Source organism: Crocuta crocuta, unplaced genomic scaffold (assembly GCF_008692635.1).
Source record: "Crocuta crocuta isolate KB4526 unplaced genomic scaffold, BGI_CrCroc_1.0 scaffold254, whole genome shotgun sequence".
Lineage (NCBI taxonomy): Eukaryota > Metazoa > Chordata > Mammalia > Carnivora > Hyaenidae > Crocuta > Crocuta crocuta.
In genome coordinates, this window is record NW_027530004.1 from 563,320 (window position 1) to 581,720 (window position 18,401).

Genomic DNA, 18,401 nt, shown 5'->3' on the forward strand with positions numbered 1-18,401 from the left:
TTACAAAAAAAAAAAAAAAAAAGAAATTGGACAGCAGGTAGGTCCTGGTAGGCTGAGATGAAGAGTCACCCCATTGATCCCCACATTCTGGATATTCTGGATGTTCTGGTGATGCAAGCAGGTGTTTTTTCTCCCTGTTCCGTGCTACCTTTCCTGCAAGCACAAGCTGTGACTTGGTATATTTAACAAATATTTAACACTTGGCATATTTAACTGAGAGCTTTAAACTACTAGTTTTGCATTAACTTTATGGAAACATAATGAGGACTTTATCTTGGATTTAATTGTTAAAAGGTTTTGTAAAGAAGAATGAGTTTTGTGATTGGAGGGCTGGAAGTGAGGACTCTCAGAAGAGGGAATGAAGATAATATGTAGGACAAAAGTCAAGAGTGATAGAAGGAATGGGCTCTAGTGGTAGTGGTCCAGCAGTTCAGGGCCTTCAGAAAGGGAGAAGGGATATCTGTTCTCACTGGCTACAGCTCCCCAGGGGCCCAGATAGGATTAGGAAAGGAATTCTCTGCATAGAGGAGGAAGTTAAGGGTTTAGAAGTAAAGAGGTAGTAGGTATTTGTTATGGGCTGTTTAGAAATATTATTAAAATAATCATTTTTGGGGGCACCTGGATGGCTCAGTCAGTTATGCGTCCAACTTTGGCTCAGGTCATGATCTCACGGATCATGGATTCAAGCCCTACATCGGGCTCTGTGCTGACAGCTAGCTCAGAGCCTGGACCCTCCTTCAGATTCCGTATCTCCCTCTCTCTCTGACCCTCCCCTGCTCACGCTGTCTCTCTCTCTCTCTCTCTCAGAAATAAATAAAAAACATTTAAATAATAATAATAATAATTTTTGTTCCAGTCTTCTTTCAGGTGTTTATTTGGGGAGATAAGTTCTCAAGTAACCCTCATACAGGCCAATATTGGGAGGTTTGAGACTTATAGAGATTATGGGAGCCTGAAAGTCACTTGAGTGTTGGCTCAAGTGACCTGGAAAGCCTCAGGAGGTTTCATTTAAGTCCGACTTTGATACAGAGATTGGGCCTGAGGACTCTTCCCAGTAGAGCAGAATAAGCAAAATATGGATTGAAAAAAACCTAGAGGCACAGTATGCAGGCCAGTTGACTGGACGAGTGGGTGAGCAATAGAAGAGAAGGCTGTGAAAGAAGGACCGGCCCAAATTATAGAAGACCCTAAATGAAAGGTTGAGGAATAAAGTTTATTTACCAACAGAGGGAGCTATTGAGTGTTTTTATGTAAGGAAATGGTCACATAAGTAGTGTTTACAGAGCTACAGGGAAAGTGGGAGATTTTATATAGACTTACGCTTTTCAAAACTGCCTCATCAAGCCTTGGCATTCTTTGAAACCTTGGAGTACCTCAAAAAAAGATTGAAGGGGATAAAATTGTGAGGGCCTCTATCTATTTATATATGAGAGCTCTGAATAAGATTTTATTTGAAGAAAGTGGCTCTACTGGCTTTCCAGACCAGTTCTCTTACATAAAGGAAAACTAAGTCCCCAAAGAAACCAAGTGATTTGTTCAGAGGTGATTAGTTTCATAACATGGACTACATCTTAGATATTCAGAATTTTCTCTGGGCTCATGGCTGACATTCAGGGATGTCAGCTGGTAAATCAGCTCTCTAGGAAAAACAAAAACCAAAACACTCATATGTAAGGCCACCAACCTGCTATCACTAAATGCTACATTAGGAAAAGATGTGTGTAATTGCCTCATGTGAGCTGCTGACAGCACGTCATTAGGTCTCTCTGCAGCCAAATGCTCAACCAAGTATTGCCACAATGAGTATTATTCCTCTCATCTAACGATAAGAATCTTAGAAGAACACTAAGCTTTTAAAAGGAGAAGTTAACTGTTGTTCTTGATAATCCTTACGTTATCCTTATGCAAGGACAAATCAAATAATCCTTATATTGTCTATGTTTTTTTTTTTAATGTTTGTTTATTTTTGAGAGAGAGAGAGGACACACAAGCAGGAGAGGGGCAGAGAGAGAGGGAGGGGCAGAGAGAAAGGGAACAGAGGACCCGAAGGGGCTCTGTGCTGACAGCAGAGAGCCCAACGTGGGGCTCTAACTCATGAACTGTGAGATCATGACCTTAGCCAAAATTGGACACTTAACTGAGTGTGCCACCCAGGTGCCCCCTTCCTTTTTTTTTTTTTTTTAAAGAACATACTTGTAGGGGCACTAAAAACAAGGACAGTCCTGCCCCAACCCTCAAAGAAATTGTGAAAAATGTTTATGGATAGGCGTCTGGTGAAGTAGACATAAGAAAGCAGATAATATGTTAAAAAATGTTTCACTGAAAAAACAACTTATGACAGTTGACAAGTGTTTAAGCCTGAACCTTTGTGTTTTCTCTGAGTTTAAGTTCTCAAGGTCTAAGTCCCAGGATAATGGAACCTGTACTTCACAGGGTTTCATAAACAGAGAACGGTGCCCTAAACGCTGCCCTGTTGGACAGCCACACAGTCCCTGATTTTTGCCAGGTGGGGTGGAACTCACAGCCAACCCGCGCCGTGATCTTTGAAGATTGTGCAGTCCCTGTGGCCAACAGAATTGGGGACGAGGGGCAGGGCTTCGTCATTGCCATGAAAGGACTGAATGGAGGGAGGATCAATGTTGGTGAGAACACACAGGATATGGGGTAGGGAGGTAGCGGGCTCCAGCAGGCAGCACTGTGCTGGCTCACTTGAAATGTTGGCGCTTTTCCTTTCCAGCCTCCTGCTCTCTAGGAGCTGCTCATGCTTCGGTCATCCTCACCCGAGACTACCTCAACGTTCGGAAGCAGTTTGGAGAGCCTTTGGCCAGTAACCAGGTCATTTCCCAGATGCCCCTGCATTTGCTTTCAGCTCTGCATGACACCTGCTTTGGGGTCCACCTCCTCTAGGAGGGTGAGGCTGTGATTTCTCCTTGGAATTCTGCCCCTGTCCTAGAACTTGTGTTCTAATTTTATAAGTAATCTTTTTCAGGAAGTAATATTGAAGTGCAGGGCAAGCGAAGTGGTCTTAGAACTCACAAGGCTATACATTTTCTCTAGAAAAGGCAGGAGACTTTGAAGCTTGGGGTCACTTAGAAAAGGTACCTCATCAGAGAAGGCTTATCGAGGTCCCCAGATCAGGTGCTGGTCTAAGCCTGTCTGTCTTGTCTGGTTCTCTTCTCCCCTGTTGCTGCAGTACCTGCAATTCAAACTGGCTGATATGGCAACAAGGCTGGTGGCCTCACGGCTGATCATCCGCAGTGCAGCGGTGGCTCTGCAGCAGGAGCGGGAAGATGCAGTGGCCCTGTGCTCCATGGCCAAGCTTTTCGCTACGGATGAATGCTTTGCTGTGCGTGATGATGCCCTCTGGCTGTCTTGGGTGGACAGGGAGAAGCTGCTGGGTCCAGGGATGTTGACTCTTCAGATTCTGCAGAGATTGCCTTGGGGCTTAAGGATATAAATGAACAAAAGAGAGGTTGTCCTGGGAACTGACTTTTTACCTGCCCTATGCCATTACATACTCCATTATGGTAGTGTCATTTGATTGTGTTCTAGATGAGGCACTACTTTTGGAAGAAGGTTCAGAGCCTTCCAGTGCCTCTTGTTCAAATTTAGCACTATGCTGTGTTTAAAATGCCGAGGGCAAAGCCATTTCCCCATGAGGCTGCGTTGCCACTAGATGACACCATGGCTTCACATAATCCCAGCCAAAGTGCTTGTGGGCAACCTCTCCCCTGCAGATAATAAGCAAGAAAGGCAGAGATCTCTGAGTTACCTGCCTGGTGGGAACTGGTAAGTTGAGTAGCTGTTGTCCAACCACGCAGAATACAGAGCCCCTTTCTGAATTTGGCTGGTTATCTGTAGGTTGTTCTTCCTCATATTAGTTTACGTCAGGCTGCCAGATTGGGTGCTGGAGTGGAAGGAGAAGCCACTTGTTCCATAGTCTTCCCAAAATCAGAGATGTCTTGTTCCATAGTTCCATAGTTCCAAGAAGACTTGTTCCATAGTCTTCCCAAAATCCCTATCTACCTGCAGATCTGCAACCAGGCTTTACAGATGCATGGAGGCTATGGCTACCTGAAGGACTATGCTGTTCAGCAGTATGTGCGGGACTCCAGGGTCCATCAAATCCTAGAAGGTAAAAATTGCCACAGGTTGTTCTCCAGAATGGTTACAGGCTCACCACTTTCCCCGGCCTGTCTGTCCCCATGCTGGCTGGTTCTCAGTCCATCAGTCCCTGTCTGCCTTTTTCCTTCCTCCTTCCTCTTTTTCCTGACCCTACACTGGAAGTGCCTATTGGTCCCATACAGGAGCACTATCCTGAGAGTTAGGAGCCTCTGCTTTGTCACCAGAAATAAGCTGTCAAGTCATTCCATTTATACTTTTTCTTTGCAAACTTTAGAGAATACTCAAACTCAGTTAATATATGACAAAGCATTTTGAAAACTAAACTATTCTTTACTCTCATAAAGTACTTGGTCCTCAAGGATCCCAAAACTTCTGTACAGTAATTAACTGACCAAGTGTGAGCCCGTTTCATCATGAGCAACCTCTATAAATTCATGATATCTCTTTCAGTATGACTAATGGATTTTTCAGTAAAATAAATCATATGGGTATCTTCTTGGCAACCACAGACTGGATTGGGCTGAGAGATGGCGTAAGCTGTTGGAGTCTGGCCCAGAGCATGGCTTTCTCCAAACTTATACCAGTGACTCCTGTTCAGTTAGTGGAGGCAGCCAGGGGTGGTTATACTGTAGGAGAGCCAGGTGGGGCAAAGTCTTGTCTAAGTGACTTTCAGTGATGCATTGTGGGAATCCTTCCATGGGGGCATAGGAGAGGCTTGTGGACATTGGTCTCTTGGCCATTTCAAAGTATCCTTCTCAAATCTGAAGAGGTGTCAGAATCACCTAGAGGGCTTCTGAAAACAGATTGCTGGGCTCCACTCCCAGAAGTTCTCAGTGAGTCTCGGGTAGGCCTAAGAATTTTCATCTCTAACAAGTTTTCAAGTGAGGCTGCCACTGTGTGTCTGGGAATACCACTCTGAGACCGAACCCACTGCTCTGGTGTTATAACCAAATCACAGGCTTCTAAAAGTTAGAGTTCGCTTTCTTCTGTAAACCTCATCCCTGAAGCACATTAACAAGCTCAGTCACTGGTGCTCAAATTCCTCTGATTATTCCTATGATTGTTTCTTTCCCCAGGGTTTATGAGTGCATGGGACTTCACTTTTATTCTAACTCTCTGCCTTTTAACTTTGTAAGAAGAAATGGGAAAAGCCAGATACATAGACTTCAGGCCATGCCATCATCTACTTCTAGAAAATTTGGGACACTGGTCTTGATCATTTTGTTTTATTGTGGACTTCATTACTGGATAAGTCTGAAATTTTAGACTTGATTTTAGTGGAGATGTATGATAACTCATTCCTCATGGGGGGGTTCATATTTCTTTTTGCATTAAAACCCACTGTATAAATGAAGCAAGAAATTGACCCCTCCTTTCAGGGAACACGTTTTTGTTTGTTCTTTTAAAATTCAGTGTTTTTCTTTGTTTGTTATAAGATTTTATTTTTAAGTAAACTCTATACCAAGCGTGGGGCTCAAACTCATAACCCGGAGATCCAGAGTTGCATGCTCTACCGACCGAGCCAGCCAGGCTCCTCTAAAATTTATTTTTCTGATTACCAGTGAAATTGGTATATTTATTGTTGAAAACTTATAAAGTGTAGGAAAAGTAAAAAATAAAAATCACTCATGTTTCCACATTCAGAATTAATATTTTAGATTCTTTTCATATATAAGTCCAAAATATCTCCTTTGGTGCTTTTTCTGTGCTTTTGTAGATGGATTTTCTTTATGTGAGGTATAATGGCCATACAATATTATAATAGTTTCAGGCAGACAGCACAGTAATTTGACAATTGAAACAGTTTGAGAAGGAGGGGTATTAACTCTTCCTTAATGTTTGGTAGCATTCACCTCTGTAGCTGTCCAGTCCTTGACTTTTCTTTGTTGGGAGGTTTTGATTGCCAATTCAGTTTTGTTACTATTAATCAGTCTGTTCAGATTTTTTTTTTAAAGTAGGCCCCATGCCCAGCACAGAGTCCAGTGTGAGGCTTGACCTGACATCCCTGAAACGAAGACCTGAGCTGAGATCAAGAGTAGTATGCTTAACTGACTGAGCCCCCCGGGCGCCCCCCAGCCCATTCACATTTTCTATTTCTTCCTGATTCAGTCCTAGAAAACTGTATTTCTAGGACTTTATGTTTCTTTCTTCAGGTTCTCCAGTTTGTTGGCATATCATTTTTTGTGGTAGCCTCTTAAATCCTTTATGTTTCTGTGGTGTTGGTTATAACTTCGTGTCTTTTAGTTCTGATTTTATTTGTTTGAGTCTTCTTTTTTCTTTTCTTCATAATTTTGTTGGATATGGGTGGTATCTGCTTGGAGGGACATCTATCTGCGGGGTTGAGTGTGTTGGGCGGGGCAGGTCTGCAGAAGAATGCCAGGGTGTGACAACCGGTGCTAGCAGGTTAGGTGGAGAGTGTCAGATCTTGTTCCCGCAAGCATCTAGCTAACTAAGCTGTAGGGGGATAAGAAAAATGCACTTGCCAACACTTCTGTTCCCAGAGAAAGTTCTCACAGATCCCTGTCCCCCTGGCACACACTCAAAAATTAGTCATTAAACTGCCCTCATGTATGGCCCAGGAGCTTTTCAAACGGCTGTCTCTGTGCTGAGCTCTGAGTGACTGATACTGTGTGTGGGCCCTTTAAGAGTGGTGTCTCAGTTTCCTTTAGTTCCCTGGCTCTCCTTGACTTAAGCCCCACTGATTTTCAAAGCCAGACAATATGGGGCCTCATCTTTCCAGTGAAGATCCCCTGGGCAGAGGGTGTCTGATGGGACTTGAACTCCTCACTCCTCAGCAAGGACCTCCACACCTGTAATATCTTCCTGTTTGTGAGTCACTGCGCTGGGGTGCTTTGGCTCCTGACCATCTCTGCCCCTCCTTCCCTCCTCAATGTGACATTTTCTTTATATCTTTAGGTATGGAATAACTGTTCTGCTAGCGTTCATAGTTGTCATATGTCATATGCTGTTGTCATATGCTCTTGTCATAGTCATTTCCACTGTATGTAGTTTCAGCCTTAGTGTGTCCATGGGAGGAGGTAAGCTCAGCATCTTCCTACTCAGCCATCTTCCCCTCTCCCAGGAGAGGTATTTTTAAAGGGCAAATTTATTCCTTACTTTCTGACATTTTTCTGTACTTTGGAAAGCAATCTGTGATAATCCTATCCCTCTCAGCGTTAAAGCAACAACTGTAGTTTACACCTACTCCTACCCTGAGTGAGCCTTGGAGCACCCTAGTTAGAGGTTTATGGAGCTCTCAGATTTTGCTAAAACTAAATCCTTGTTCTTTCTCTGCCTTTCAGGTAGCAATGAAGTGATGAGGATGCTGATCTCACGAAACCTGCTTCAGGAGTAGCACCCAGACTTGATGTTCGGGCGTGACGGTTAATGTGTGACTCGAATCAGCATTGAGTGTTCATGTGGACTGTTATGTTACAGAAGTCATGGATTAGATTGGAGGCCTGAGCTCTTTCACCTGGATCCTTCATCTGTGTGTTGGGAGCAGTATCAGCTAAAAGACTGGAGCCGAGTCTTGAGCAGAAGTGGAAGAGCTGCCCTGATTGGGAGTGTCTCAAGAAGACATACTAGTGCAGAAAGGTGACCAGTAAAGATTCATCACCAAATCAACATCCTTTCTTGGATCTACATTGTTTTGACTTGGGTGCATTTTGCTGATTCTCTGAGTCCCGCTTCCAGGGGTCTGGATATTAACATTGAGGGTTTTTCCTGATTATAAAGCAAATGTATGGGAGAGAAGAAATGGAGAAAAAAATGTCCTTCTATCTTTTGCTGTCCTCTGTACCTCAGCTGAACATGCAGAAGGTTGCATTTTCTTTGTAGTACTGCTGTGAATGTGAATCATGATAAAATGAGTATTCGGGCAACCTAACCCCTAAACTGTGATTTAGGGGATACCCATACTTGTGGACTTGTGAACATCAAAGCCTGAGATTATATGGAACTCTAAATATTTGTTATATTCTTTTTTAGAAATGTGTGATCTAGGAATGGTATTCAGGTTTCTATAACCCTTCCTGATAAGTACTTTGAGCATATTTCTTTCTGCATTTTTGTTTCCTTTCTTGAAGTTGCTCCTCTTTGTAAATATTTTAGTCACCACATTGATAAATAAAATCTATCTCCCTCAGTATCATCTCAGTTCTGTGGAAGTTAGTTTTTATTTTTTTTAATTTTATAATGTTTTATTTGTTTTTGACAGAGAGAGAGAACAAACGAGTGGAGGAGGGGCAGAGGGAGAGGGAGGGAAACACAGACTAATCTGAAGCAGGCTCCAGGCTCTGAGCTGTCAGCACAGAGCCTGACGTGGGGCTTGAACTCATGAACTGCAAGATCATGAACTGAGTCAAAATCAAGACACTCAACTGACTGAGTCACCCAGGCACCCCGAAGTTCATTTTTATTTTATCCTCTAAGCCTTTACAACAATTATTTTAATTTTGTGATATTTAATTAAATATTTAACTAGATTTTGGAATAAGAAATCTCTCCTTGACCAAAATGGCTTGTAAAAAAATAGGCTCCTTAAATTACTAATGGATATGTAAGTTAAGAATTATTTATGGGGTACCTGGGTGGTTCAGTCAGTTGAGCACCCAACTCTTGATTTTGGCTCAGGTCATGATCTCACAGTTTGTGAGATTGAACCCCACGTTGGGCTCTGAGGTGACAGTTGGAGTCTGCTTGGGATCCTCTCTGTCACCTCTCATTCTGCCCCTTTCCTGCTCATGCTCCCACTCTCTCTCTCTTAAAATAAACATTAAAAGAGAATTGTTTATAATTTATTAAAGTAGATTTAAAGTAATATTGAAATGGAGACTTTTTGGAGAACTCTGTTATAAATGATCATTATAAGTGCTCATCATAACAAGTGCCCTCCTTAATACCCATCATCTATTTAATTAATCCCCCAACCCATATCCCTCCTGGTCTACTTCTTGGTTTGCTTCTCTCTTTTTTCCCCCTATGATCATTTGTTTTGTTTCTTAAATTCCACATGTGCATGAAATCATATTGTATTTGTCTTCAAGTGACTGACTTGACTTAGCATAATACTCACTAGCTCCATTCATGTTGTTGCAAATGGCAAGAATTCATTTTATGCCTGAGTAATATTCCATTGTATTTATATACTGTGTCTTCTTTATCCACTAATCAGTCAGTTAACATTTGAGCACTTTCCATGATTTGGCTATTGTAGACAATGGTGCTATAAACATTGGGTTGCATGTTTCCCTTTGAATTAGAATTTTGTGCTCTTTGGGTAAATACCTAATAGTACAATTGCTGGATGATAGGGTAGTTCTACTTTTCACTTTTTGAGGAAACTCCATACTGTTCTAAACAGTGGCTGCACTAGTTTTGCATTCCCACCAACAGTGTAATAGGGTTCCCCTTTCTCCACATGCACACCAATGCCTGTTGTTTCTTGTGTTGGTGATTTTAGCCATTCTGACGGGTGTGAGGTAATAACTCATTGTAGTTTGGATTTGTATTTCCCTAATAATAAGTGATGTTGAGCATCTTTTCATGTGTCTGTAGTTCTCTGTAGGTCTTCTTTCAGAAATTGTCTTTTCATGTCTTCTGGCCATTTTTTAATTGGGATTTTTGTTTCTTGGCTGTTGAGATTTATAAGTTATGTAATTTGGATACTAACCCTTTTTCTGGTATGTCGTTTGCAAATATCTTCTCCAATTACTTAGGTTGCCTTTTAGTTTTGTTGATTGTTTCTAGAACTGTGCAGAAGCTTTTTATCTTAATAAAGTCCCAATAGTTTATTTTTGCTTTTGTTTCTCTTGCCTCAGGAGACCTCACTAGTAAGAAGGTGCTACGGCCAGTGTCAAAGAGGTTACTGCCTCTGTTCTCCTCTAGGATTTTGATGGTTTCCTGTCTCACATTTAGGTCTTTCATCCACTTTGAATTTATTTTTCTGTGTGGTGTAAGAAAGTGGTCCAGTTTCATTCTTTTGCTTGTTGTTGTCCAGTTTTCCCAACACCCTTTGTTGAAGAGACCGTCTTTATTCCATCCGATATTCTTTCCTGCTTTGTCAGAGGTTAATAAGCCATATCTTTGTGGGTTCATTTCTGGGTTTTCTATTCTGTTTCATTGATCTACACGTTGGTTTTGTGCCAGTACCATACTGTCTTGATCACTACAGTTTTGTAATATAACTTGAAATATGGAATTGTGGTGCCTTCAGCTTTTCTTTTTCAAGATTGCTTTGGCTCTTCAGGGTCTTTTGTAGTTTCATGCAAATTTTAGGATTGTTTGTTCTAGCTCTGTGAAAAATGCTATTGGTATTTTGATAGGGATTGCATTAAATGTGTAGATTACTTTGGGTAGTATAGACATTTTAACAATATTTGTTCTTCCAATGCATGAGCATGGAATGGTTTTCCAATTTTGTGTCATCTTCAATCTCTTTCATCAGTGTTTTTATAGTTTTCAGTGTACAGATCTTTTACCTCTTTGGTTAGGTTTATTCCTAAGTATCTTATAGTTATTGCTGCAGTTGTAAATGGAACTTCCTTTATTTCTCTTTCTGCTGCTTCATTACTGGTGTATAGAAATGCAACAGATTTTTGTACGTTGATTTTCTTTCCTGTGACTTCACTGAATTTTTGTATCAGTTCTAGCAATTTTTGTTGAGTCTTTTGGGTTTTCAACATAAAATATCATGTCATCTCCGATAGTGAAAATTTTATTTTTTCCTTGCCTATTTGGATGCCTTTTATTTATTTTTGTTGTCTGATTTCTGAGGTTAGTACTTCTAGTACCATGTGGGCAGTGTTTGATCCTTGGCCAGAGTGTGGCAAATCTTAACTAGATGTGCCCTAGTCTGGTTGATAAATGAGACTTGATGCTACTTCTCCTAGAACTGTTGCCCTGCAGAACTGTCTGGTCAGCAGACATGGTGTGGACAGGGCTTTCTACTGGTCTTTTGGGAAAAGGCCTACTGCACTGGGACCGAGGCATGCTTTACAGTGGGGCAGTCCCACCAGAACACATGGTGTGGGACTTGGTGTAAGCAAGTTAAGCAGCCACTGTAGGTACTGCCTTGCTCCCCACAGGTGGCTCTGTTTTTGTGCTGAAAGGTGGGTGAAGGAAATGACACCAGCCAGCTTCTTTGTCCTCAGAGACGCATCTCTGTGAAAGCTTCCTTTCAAGGAAGCATTTCAAGAAGAAAGAATAATCTCCCTTCCGTGTGACCCATGAATTTTTCAGATAGCTCTTTCCACATTGTCCACCTGTGGGTTGTTTGACTGCCAGGAACAGCACAGTGCCCTTAGGGCTTTGTCTCAGCCACCCCTACTGACTTTTAAACCGCAGGCCTTACTAAATTGATCCATGAATTCAACAAAGTCACAGGGTACAAAATCAATGTACAGAAATCGGTTGCATTTTTACACACCAATAATGAAACAACTGAAAGAGAAATCAAGAAACTGATCCCATTCACAATTGCACAAAAAAAACATAAAATACCTTGGAATAAACCTAACCAAATATGTAAAAGAACTGTATGATGAAAACTATAGAAAACTTACAAAGGAAATTGAAGAAGACACAAAGAAATGGAAAAACATTCCATGCTCACGGATCAGAAAAGTAAATATTATTAAAATGTCAATACTACTCAAAGCAATCTAACAGTCAAAGCAATCCCAATCAAAATTGCACCAGCATTCTTCTCAAAGCTAGAAGAAACTATCCTAAAATTTGTATAGAACCACAAAAAACCTCAAATAGCCAAAGTAATATTGAAGAAGAAAACCGAAACGGGAGGCATCACAATCCCAGACATTAGCCTCTACTACAAAGCTGTCATCATCAAGACAGTATAGTATGGGCACAAAAACAGACACATAGACCAATGGAATAGAATAGAGAACTCAGAATTGGACCCACACATGTATGGCCAATTAATCTTTGACAAAGCAGGAAAGAGTAGCCAATGGAAAAAAGACAGACTCTTTAACAGATGGTGCTGGGAGAACAGGACACCAACATGCGGAAGAATGAAACTAGATCACTTTCTTACACCATACACAAAAATAAGCTCAAAATGGATAAAGGACCTGAATGTGAGACAGGAAGCCATCAAAACCCTAGAGGAGAAAGCAGGAAACAACCTCCTTGACCTCAACTGCAGCAATTTATTACTCAACACTTCCCCAAAGACAAGGGATTCAAGAGGAAAAATGAACTATTGTGACCTCATCGAGATAAAAAGCTTCTGCATGGCAAAGGAAACAATCAATAAAACTAATAGGTGCCCAACAGACTGGGAAAACATAATTGCAAATGACATATCAGATAAAGGGCTAGTATCCAAAATGTATAAGGAACTCCCCAAACTCCACACTCGAAAAATAAATAATCCAGTGAAGAAATGGGCAGAAGACATGAACAGACACTTCTCCAAAGAGGACATCCAGATGGCCAACACACATGAAATGATGCTCAGCGTCCCTCATCATCAGGGAAATACAAATCAAAACCACACTGAGATACCACCTCATGCCAGTCAGAGTGGCTAAAATGAACAAATCAAGAGACTATAGATGTTGGCGAGGGTGTGGAGAAATGGGCACCCTCCTACACCATTTGTGGGAATGTAAACTGGTGCAGCCCCTCTGGAAAACAGTGTGGAGGTTCCTCAAAAAATTAACAATAAAATTCCCCTATGACCCAGCAATAGCACTGCTAGGAATTTACCCAAGGGATACAGGAGTGCTGATGCATAGGGGCACATGTACCCCAATGTTCATAGCAGCACTTTCAACTATAGCCAAATCATGGAAAGAGCCTAAATGTCCATCAATGGACCAATGGATCAAGAAGTTGTGGTCTATCTATATAATGGAATATGACATGGCAATGAGAACGAATAAAGTCTGGCCATGTGTAGCAACCTGGATGGAACTCGAGGGTGTTATGCTAAGTGAAATAAGTCAGGCAGAGAAAGACAAATACCATGTTTTCACTCATAAGTGGAACGGGAGAAGCTTAACAGAGGACCGGGGGGAGGGGAAGGGAAAAAAATAGATGGGGAGAGGGAGGGAGGCAAACCATGAGAGACTCTTGAAAACTGAGAACAAACTGAGGGCTGATAGGGGTGGGGGAGAGGGGAAGGAGGGTGATGGGCATGGAGGAGGGCACTTGTTGGGATGAGCACTGGGTGTTATATGGAAACCAACTTGACAATAAGAAAAAAAAAAAGAAGAAAAAGAAAAATATGGGTTTAGAGTCATTGTGTTCTCCGTAGGACTCCTGTTTAGTGGTGTCTCTGGAACTTTGTGTTCCTTGCAACATTTCCCTCATAGTGTCCCCCTTAGGATGTCATGTAGGACTGGTTTAGTGGTAATGAATTCTTTCAATTTTTGTTTATTTGGGAAGACATTTATCTTTCCTTCTATTCTGAATGACAGGCTTGCTGGTTAGAATTTTCTTGGCTGCATACTTTTTCTGTTCATCACATTGAAGATTTCCTGCCATTCCTTTCTGGCCTGCCAAGTTTCAATAGATAGGTCTGTAACCACTCTGATCGGTTTCCCTTTGTATGTTAGGGCCCTTTTCTCCCTAGCTGCTTTCAGAATTCTCTCTTTGTCCTTATATTTTGCCAGTTTCACTATGATATGTCATGCAGAAGATCGATTCAAGTTACGTCTGATGGAAGTTCTCTGTGCCTCTTGGACTTCCATGTCTGTTTCCCTTCCCAGATTGGGGAAGTTCTTTGCTAAAATTTGTTCAAGGACTCCTTCAGCACCTTTCCCTCTCTCTTCCTCTTCTGGAATTGTTCCCTTTGATTGTATCACTCAGTTCTCGAACTCTCCTTTCATGTTGCTGGATCAGTTTATCTCTTTTTTTCTCAGCTTCCTCTTTTTCTATAATTGTGTCTTCTAATTCACCTATTCTCCTCTCTGCCTCTTCAGTCTGTGTATTGGATGCCTCCATTTTATTATGCACGTCATTTATAACATTTTTTATTTCGTCACGACTATTTTTAAGCTCCATAGTCTTTGTAGCAATAGCTTTTCTGATGTCTTCCATGCCCTTTTCAAGCCCAGTGATTAATTTTATGACTGTTGTTCTAAATTCTTGTTCAGTTATGTTATGTTGCTTATATCTGTTTTGAGCAGTTCTTTAGCTGTCACTCTTCCCTGGAATGTAATTACAGGAGAGTTCTTCCATTTCATCATTTTGTCAGTTAGCTTTCTGTCTCTTGTCAGTTTTAAAAAGCTTGTTATGCCCTCTGCACCTGCGAGTACTGTTGTATTAAAGAAGGCTCATTGACTGTCCAGGGTCTGTCCGTTCAGGAAGTGTTCTTTGAATGGTGTCTCTTGGTCTCTCTTGTTGAGACTTTGGTTATTTTATTTCCCTACTCGTAGTGGTATTTGGGACTCTCTACCCTGTGTACTTTGGCTTGTTTCTTGAGGTAGCCCTATGAGACTGTCTTCTTAGTTGACTCTGTCTCTTTTCCTCCCAGACTCCTGCGGTTCAGTGTCCTATGGCTTCTGGTCTTCTCTCTTTGAGAGATGTAGGCAAGCAAAATGTACAGAGCTCCCTACCTCTCCACCATCTTGCTTCCTCCTTTCACACCTGAAACTAATATTACACTGTATGTTAACAAACTGAACTTTAAATAAAAAATTGGGGATATATTAGGACTTCTGACTCCATATTCAGTAGGTTTTACTTTTTATTTGTCTATATTTTCATGGCCACTTTTTATTCCTGTGTTAGCTGACATATGATCACTTAGTATGACATTGCTTATACCTTAACAGATTAACCACTTATATTCTTTTTTTTAATTTATGTTTTACTTTTTAAATAGTTTATTGTCAAGTTGGTTTCCATATAACACCCAGTGTTCAACCCAACAAGTGCCCTCCTCCATGCCCATTACCCCCCTTCCCCTCTTCCCCACCCCCATCAGTCCTCAGTTCTCACCATTCAAGAGTCTCTCATGGTTTGCCTCCCTCCCTCTCCCCCACTATTTCTCCCCTTCTCCCCCACGGTCCCACGTTAAGCACCACGTAATCCTCCTATAAGTGCAAACATATGGTATCTGTCCTTCTCTGCCTGACTTATTTCTCTCAGGATAACACCCTCGAGTTCCATCCAGGTTGCTACACATGGCCAGACTTCATTCTTTCTCATTGCCATGTCATATTCCATTGTATAGATAAACCACATCTTCTTGATCCATTGTCCGTTGATGGACATTTAGGCTCTTTCCATGATTTGGCTATTGTTGAGAGTGCTGCTATGAACATTGGGGTACATGTGCCCCTATGTATCAGCACTCCTGCATCCCTTGGGTAAATTCCTAGCAGTGCTATTGCTGGGTCATAGGGGAGTTCTATTGTTAATTTTTTTGAGGAATCTCCACACCATCTTCCAGAGGGGCTGCACCAGTTTACATTCCCACCAACAGTGTAGGAAGGTGCCTGTTTCTCCACATCCTCACCAGCATCTAGAGTCCTCTGATTTGCTCATTTTAGCCACTCTGACTGGCATGAGGTGGTATCTCAGTGTGGCTTTGATTTATATTTCCCTGATGATGAGGGACACTGAGCATCATTTCATGAACCAAACACTTATATTCTTATGACTTTTTTGTTTTGAAGACAATTATTTTCTTCAATAAAATAAGCAATTATTTTAGAGTACTGCTTTTGAAATTTCATTTACATTGGTACATTAGAGAGCCTTGACCTCTGTAATTATGTAATAATTGAGTTAACTATTTGTAGAAATCTGTCAATTTTGTCTAATTAAATAAACGTTTTTGTTTTGTCAGATCTCCTGTAATATTGCATTATACTCTTTCTCTAATATCTGCATTGTTCTGAACTATGGCTGAATTATTTCACTACTTCAATTGTTAAAAATAAAAAAGAGGCATTTTCTCTTGTTGGAATTTTCTTTTTTCGTACATTGTGGAACTGTTACTTCAGAATTGTTGGAGTTAAGGGTAGCCAAAAAGAATGCTACGAATATCTAACCCCTCCTTGTCAACCAGATTTCCCATGACTTTCACATCTGGCTCCATTTGTGGAAATGGCCTTAAACACTCTCTCTTTGCTCCTTTTATTTCTCAGACTACTTTCTGTTCAATATCTTGTCAGTTTATGATCATTCTCTCTCTTTGTGGAATTCACACCCATTGTGGAGCCCAAGTCGGGGATTGAACTCATGCCTCTGAGATTAGAACCTAAGCTGAGATCAATCAACTGAGCCACCCAGGCACTCCTCAACTTTATCTCTCTTATCTGACCCCGTCAACATTCTTTGGAATTGAAGCTGAAGTCCAGTTGCACTTGATGCTCTAAAAAGTTTTTAGAAATTTTTTTCCTGCCCTCTGCTTCTTCTGTCTCAAATAACCACCTGTTATTTCAGAACTCTATGTGTACCATGCAAGGTGATTGCTCACTCAAAGGACATTCTGGTTGGACATCCAGTTTTCTCCTTAATGACAAAATCCAGCATAGCTTTTTTGTGAGAAAGAGCTATGTTCCAGAATTATTTTCCCATGAATTATCTTATGCACTTGTAGCATAAGATACATGCTGTTGACTTGTTCTGTTGACTGGCAAGCACCATGCGACACATTGTGTTGGCTGTCAGAGAACCTGCCACCTCTTCGGTAAGAATAGTGGCAGCAGTATTTGGGGATGTTTCAAGTATAGTTGATGGATTAGTGGATCATTGACCTTCTAAATATTTAGTATTTTCATAGCTGAAAAATTGCTTTCAGTCTTCTTCTCCAAACTGACTTGGGTTTCTCTAAACTCAAACTATCTGTTCCAAGATAGAATGAAGTCTCAGTTTCACCAGACAGTCTCTGCTGTTAGCCAGGTAATGTCCTTTTTGAGGAGATTCAGTGGAATATGACCAGAATCTCAGCCTTCCTTTTTATAATATTTAAGGGATATCTGGGAGAAAAGAAAAGAGTATATCATGCCATCAGCTTTTTCTTAGCTATGTACCATTTGATGGGTTTTCCTGGACACTTCCGTTATAAACCAAAATTCAACCTTATCTGATTATACATAGTTATAGATGTTATGATGGTCATGGTTTATATGCATAGAGAATATATGTCAATTTCAGTCTTTAGATCCTTCATTTCCTAAAACCACAGGTCAGAATTATGTATATAAGACCATCTTCTGAAGCATTCAAGCATGCACCCCTTACGATCTAGTCATTATTTTTATCATTATCATCTTTCATGAGTAAAATTAGCATGCACAATATCCTCAAGGTGAAAGTATCAGTATAAGTTTGTGGCAAAGCTTAATTCGGTTTCCATCACAATCCTGTTAATGCATATCTTCTTTAGCCTAAGAGAAGACGAATCGTTTTCCAAAGATCAAAGTTTATTTTTCTAAATGACAGCTTTTTTCATGGCTGGAGCTGGATTCCCATCTGTGGAAACTTTGTATAGGAGGCTCCTGCCACCCGGGTCCCTCTCCTCTACCCTTTTGAGCCTAATCCTTTGCCTTTTCCTTTGATTCTGAGAGGTACCCCAGACCTTTTCAGACATCTCTCTTCTATGCTTACACCTGCCAGGCTGGACTCTGTTGCTTGTCATCGAAGAATTTGACATGTCCCAGCTGCCTCCCTCAAGTATTAAAGGAGCCAGGTGGAACCAAGAGCAAACACCCTTCAGTTATCCATGATGAAGGAAGGACAGCCCACCAACTCCAGTCTCCCTGATCCTGGAGAGCTTGGCTGACCCAGCATGAACAGCATTCAGGAAAACACTGAGTAATATCAGCCTGACTTCTCTGAACCCAGGGACACTTTTCTCAAAGAGTGTCTTAATGAATCTTCTCATTCTCTGAGGTGCAATCAATTACTCAGACTCTGGTGCTCAAATCCATCTCAGCTGTCTTCCTGCCTTTGCTTAAAGACACCTGTCTTCTGTGCCAGTAGGTATTTCTCAAGACTTGCTGTATTTAGCCATCAGGTCCTCCTTGCCGGAGCTATACTTGATTTGGGGCATGGGGAGGGGCCCACCATTACCAAGGGGACTCACTTTGATTCTTCTCCCTCAGAAACCCTCAGGAGCAAGTAAAGAGTGTGTTTGGGGGGTGGGGGATGGGTGCACCCTTCCCTCCCAGTCTTCACAGAGGCTTGGTTCCTCATCCTTAAACTCCTCCTTGAGTCTGTGAAAGCTCCAGATCCTCAAGGTGTCCAGGCCTACCCAGGGTCATAGGCTCTTGTCCTGACCCTGGCCCAGA

General features: G+C 41.4%; 1 protein-coding gene across 2 annotated transcripts in view; it reads left to right on the forward strand.

Moving 5' to 3' along the window:
- The window catches only part of ACAD8 (acyl-CoA dehydrogenase family member 8), a 17,307-nt gene extending 9,032 nt beyond the window's left edge, over positions 1 to 8,275 (forward strand). Inside the window, exons 7-11 of one of the 2 annotated variants that reach the window (XM_077763696.1) lie at positions 2,507 to 2,642; positions 2,738 to 2,835; positions 3,194 to 3,346; positions 4,033 to 4,135; positions 7,428 to 8,275. In XM_077763696.1, coding sequence (XP_077619822.1) covers positions 2,507 to 2,642; positions 2,738 to 2,835; positions 3,194 to 3,346; positions 4,033 to 4,135; positions 7,428 to 7,480 — 543 coding nt within the window. In that variant the 3' untranslated portion in view covers positions 7,481 to 8,275. Of the gene's footprint in view, positions 1 to 2,506; positions 2,643 to 2,737; positions 2,836 to 3,193; positions 3,347 to 4,032; positions 4,136 to 7,427 lie in introns of those variants that run through there. The other variant, XM_077763697.1, reaches the window with a different exon arrangement.
- Positions 8,276 to 18,401: the final 10,126 nt, after the last annotated feature.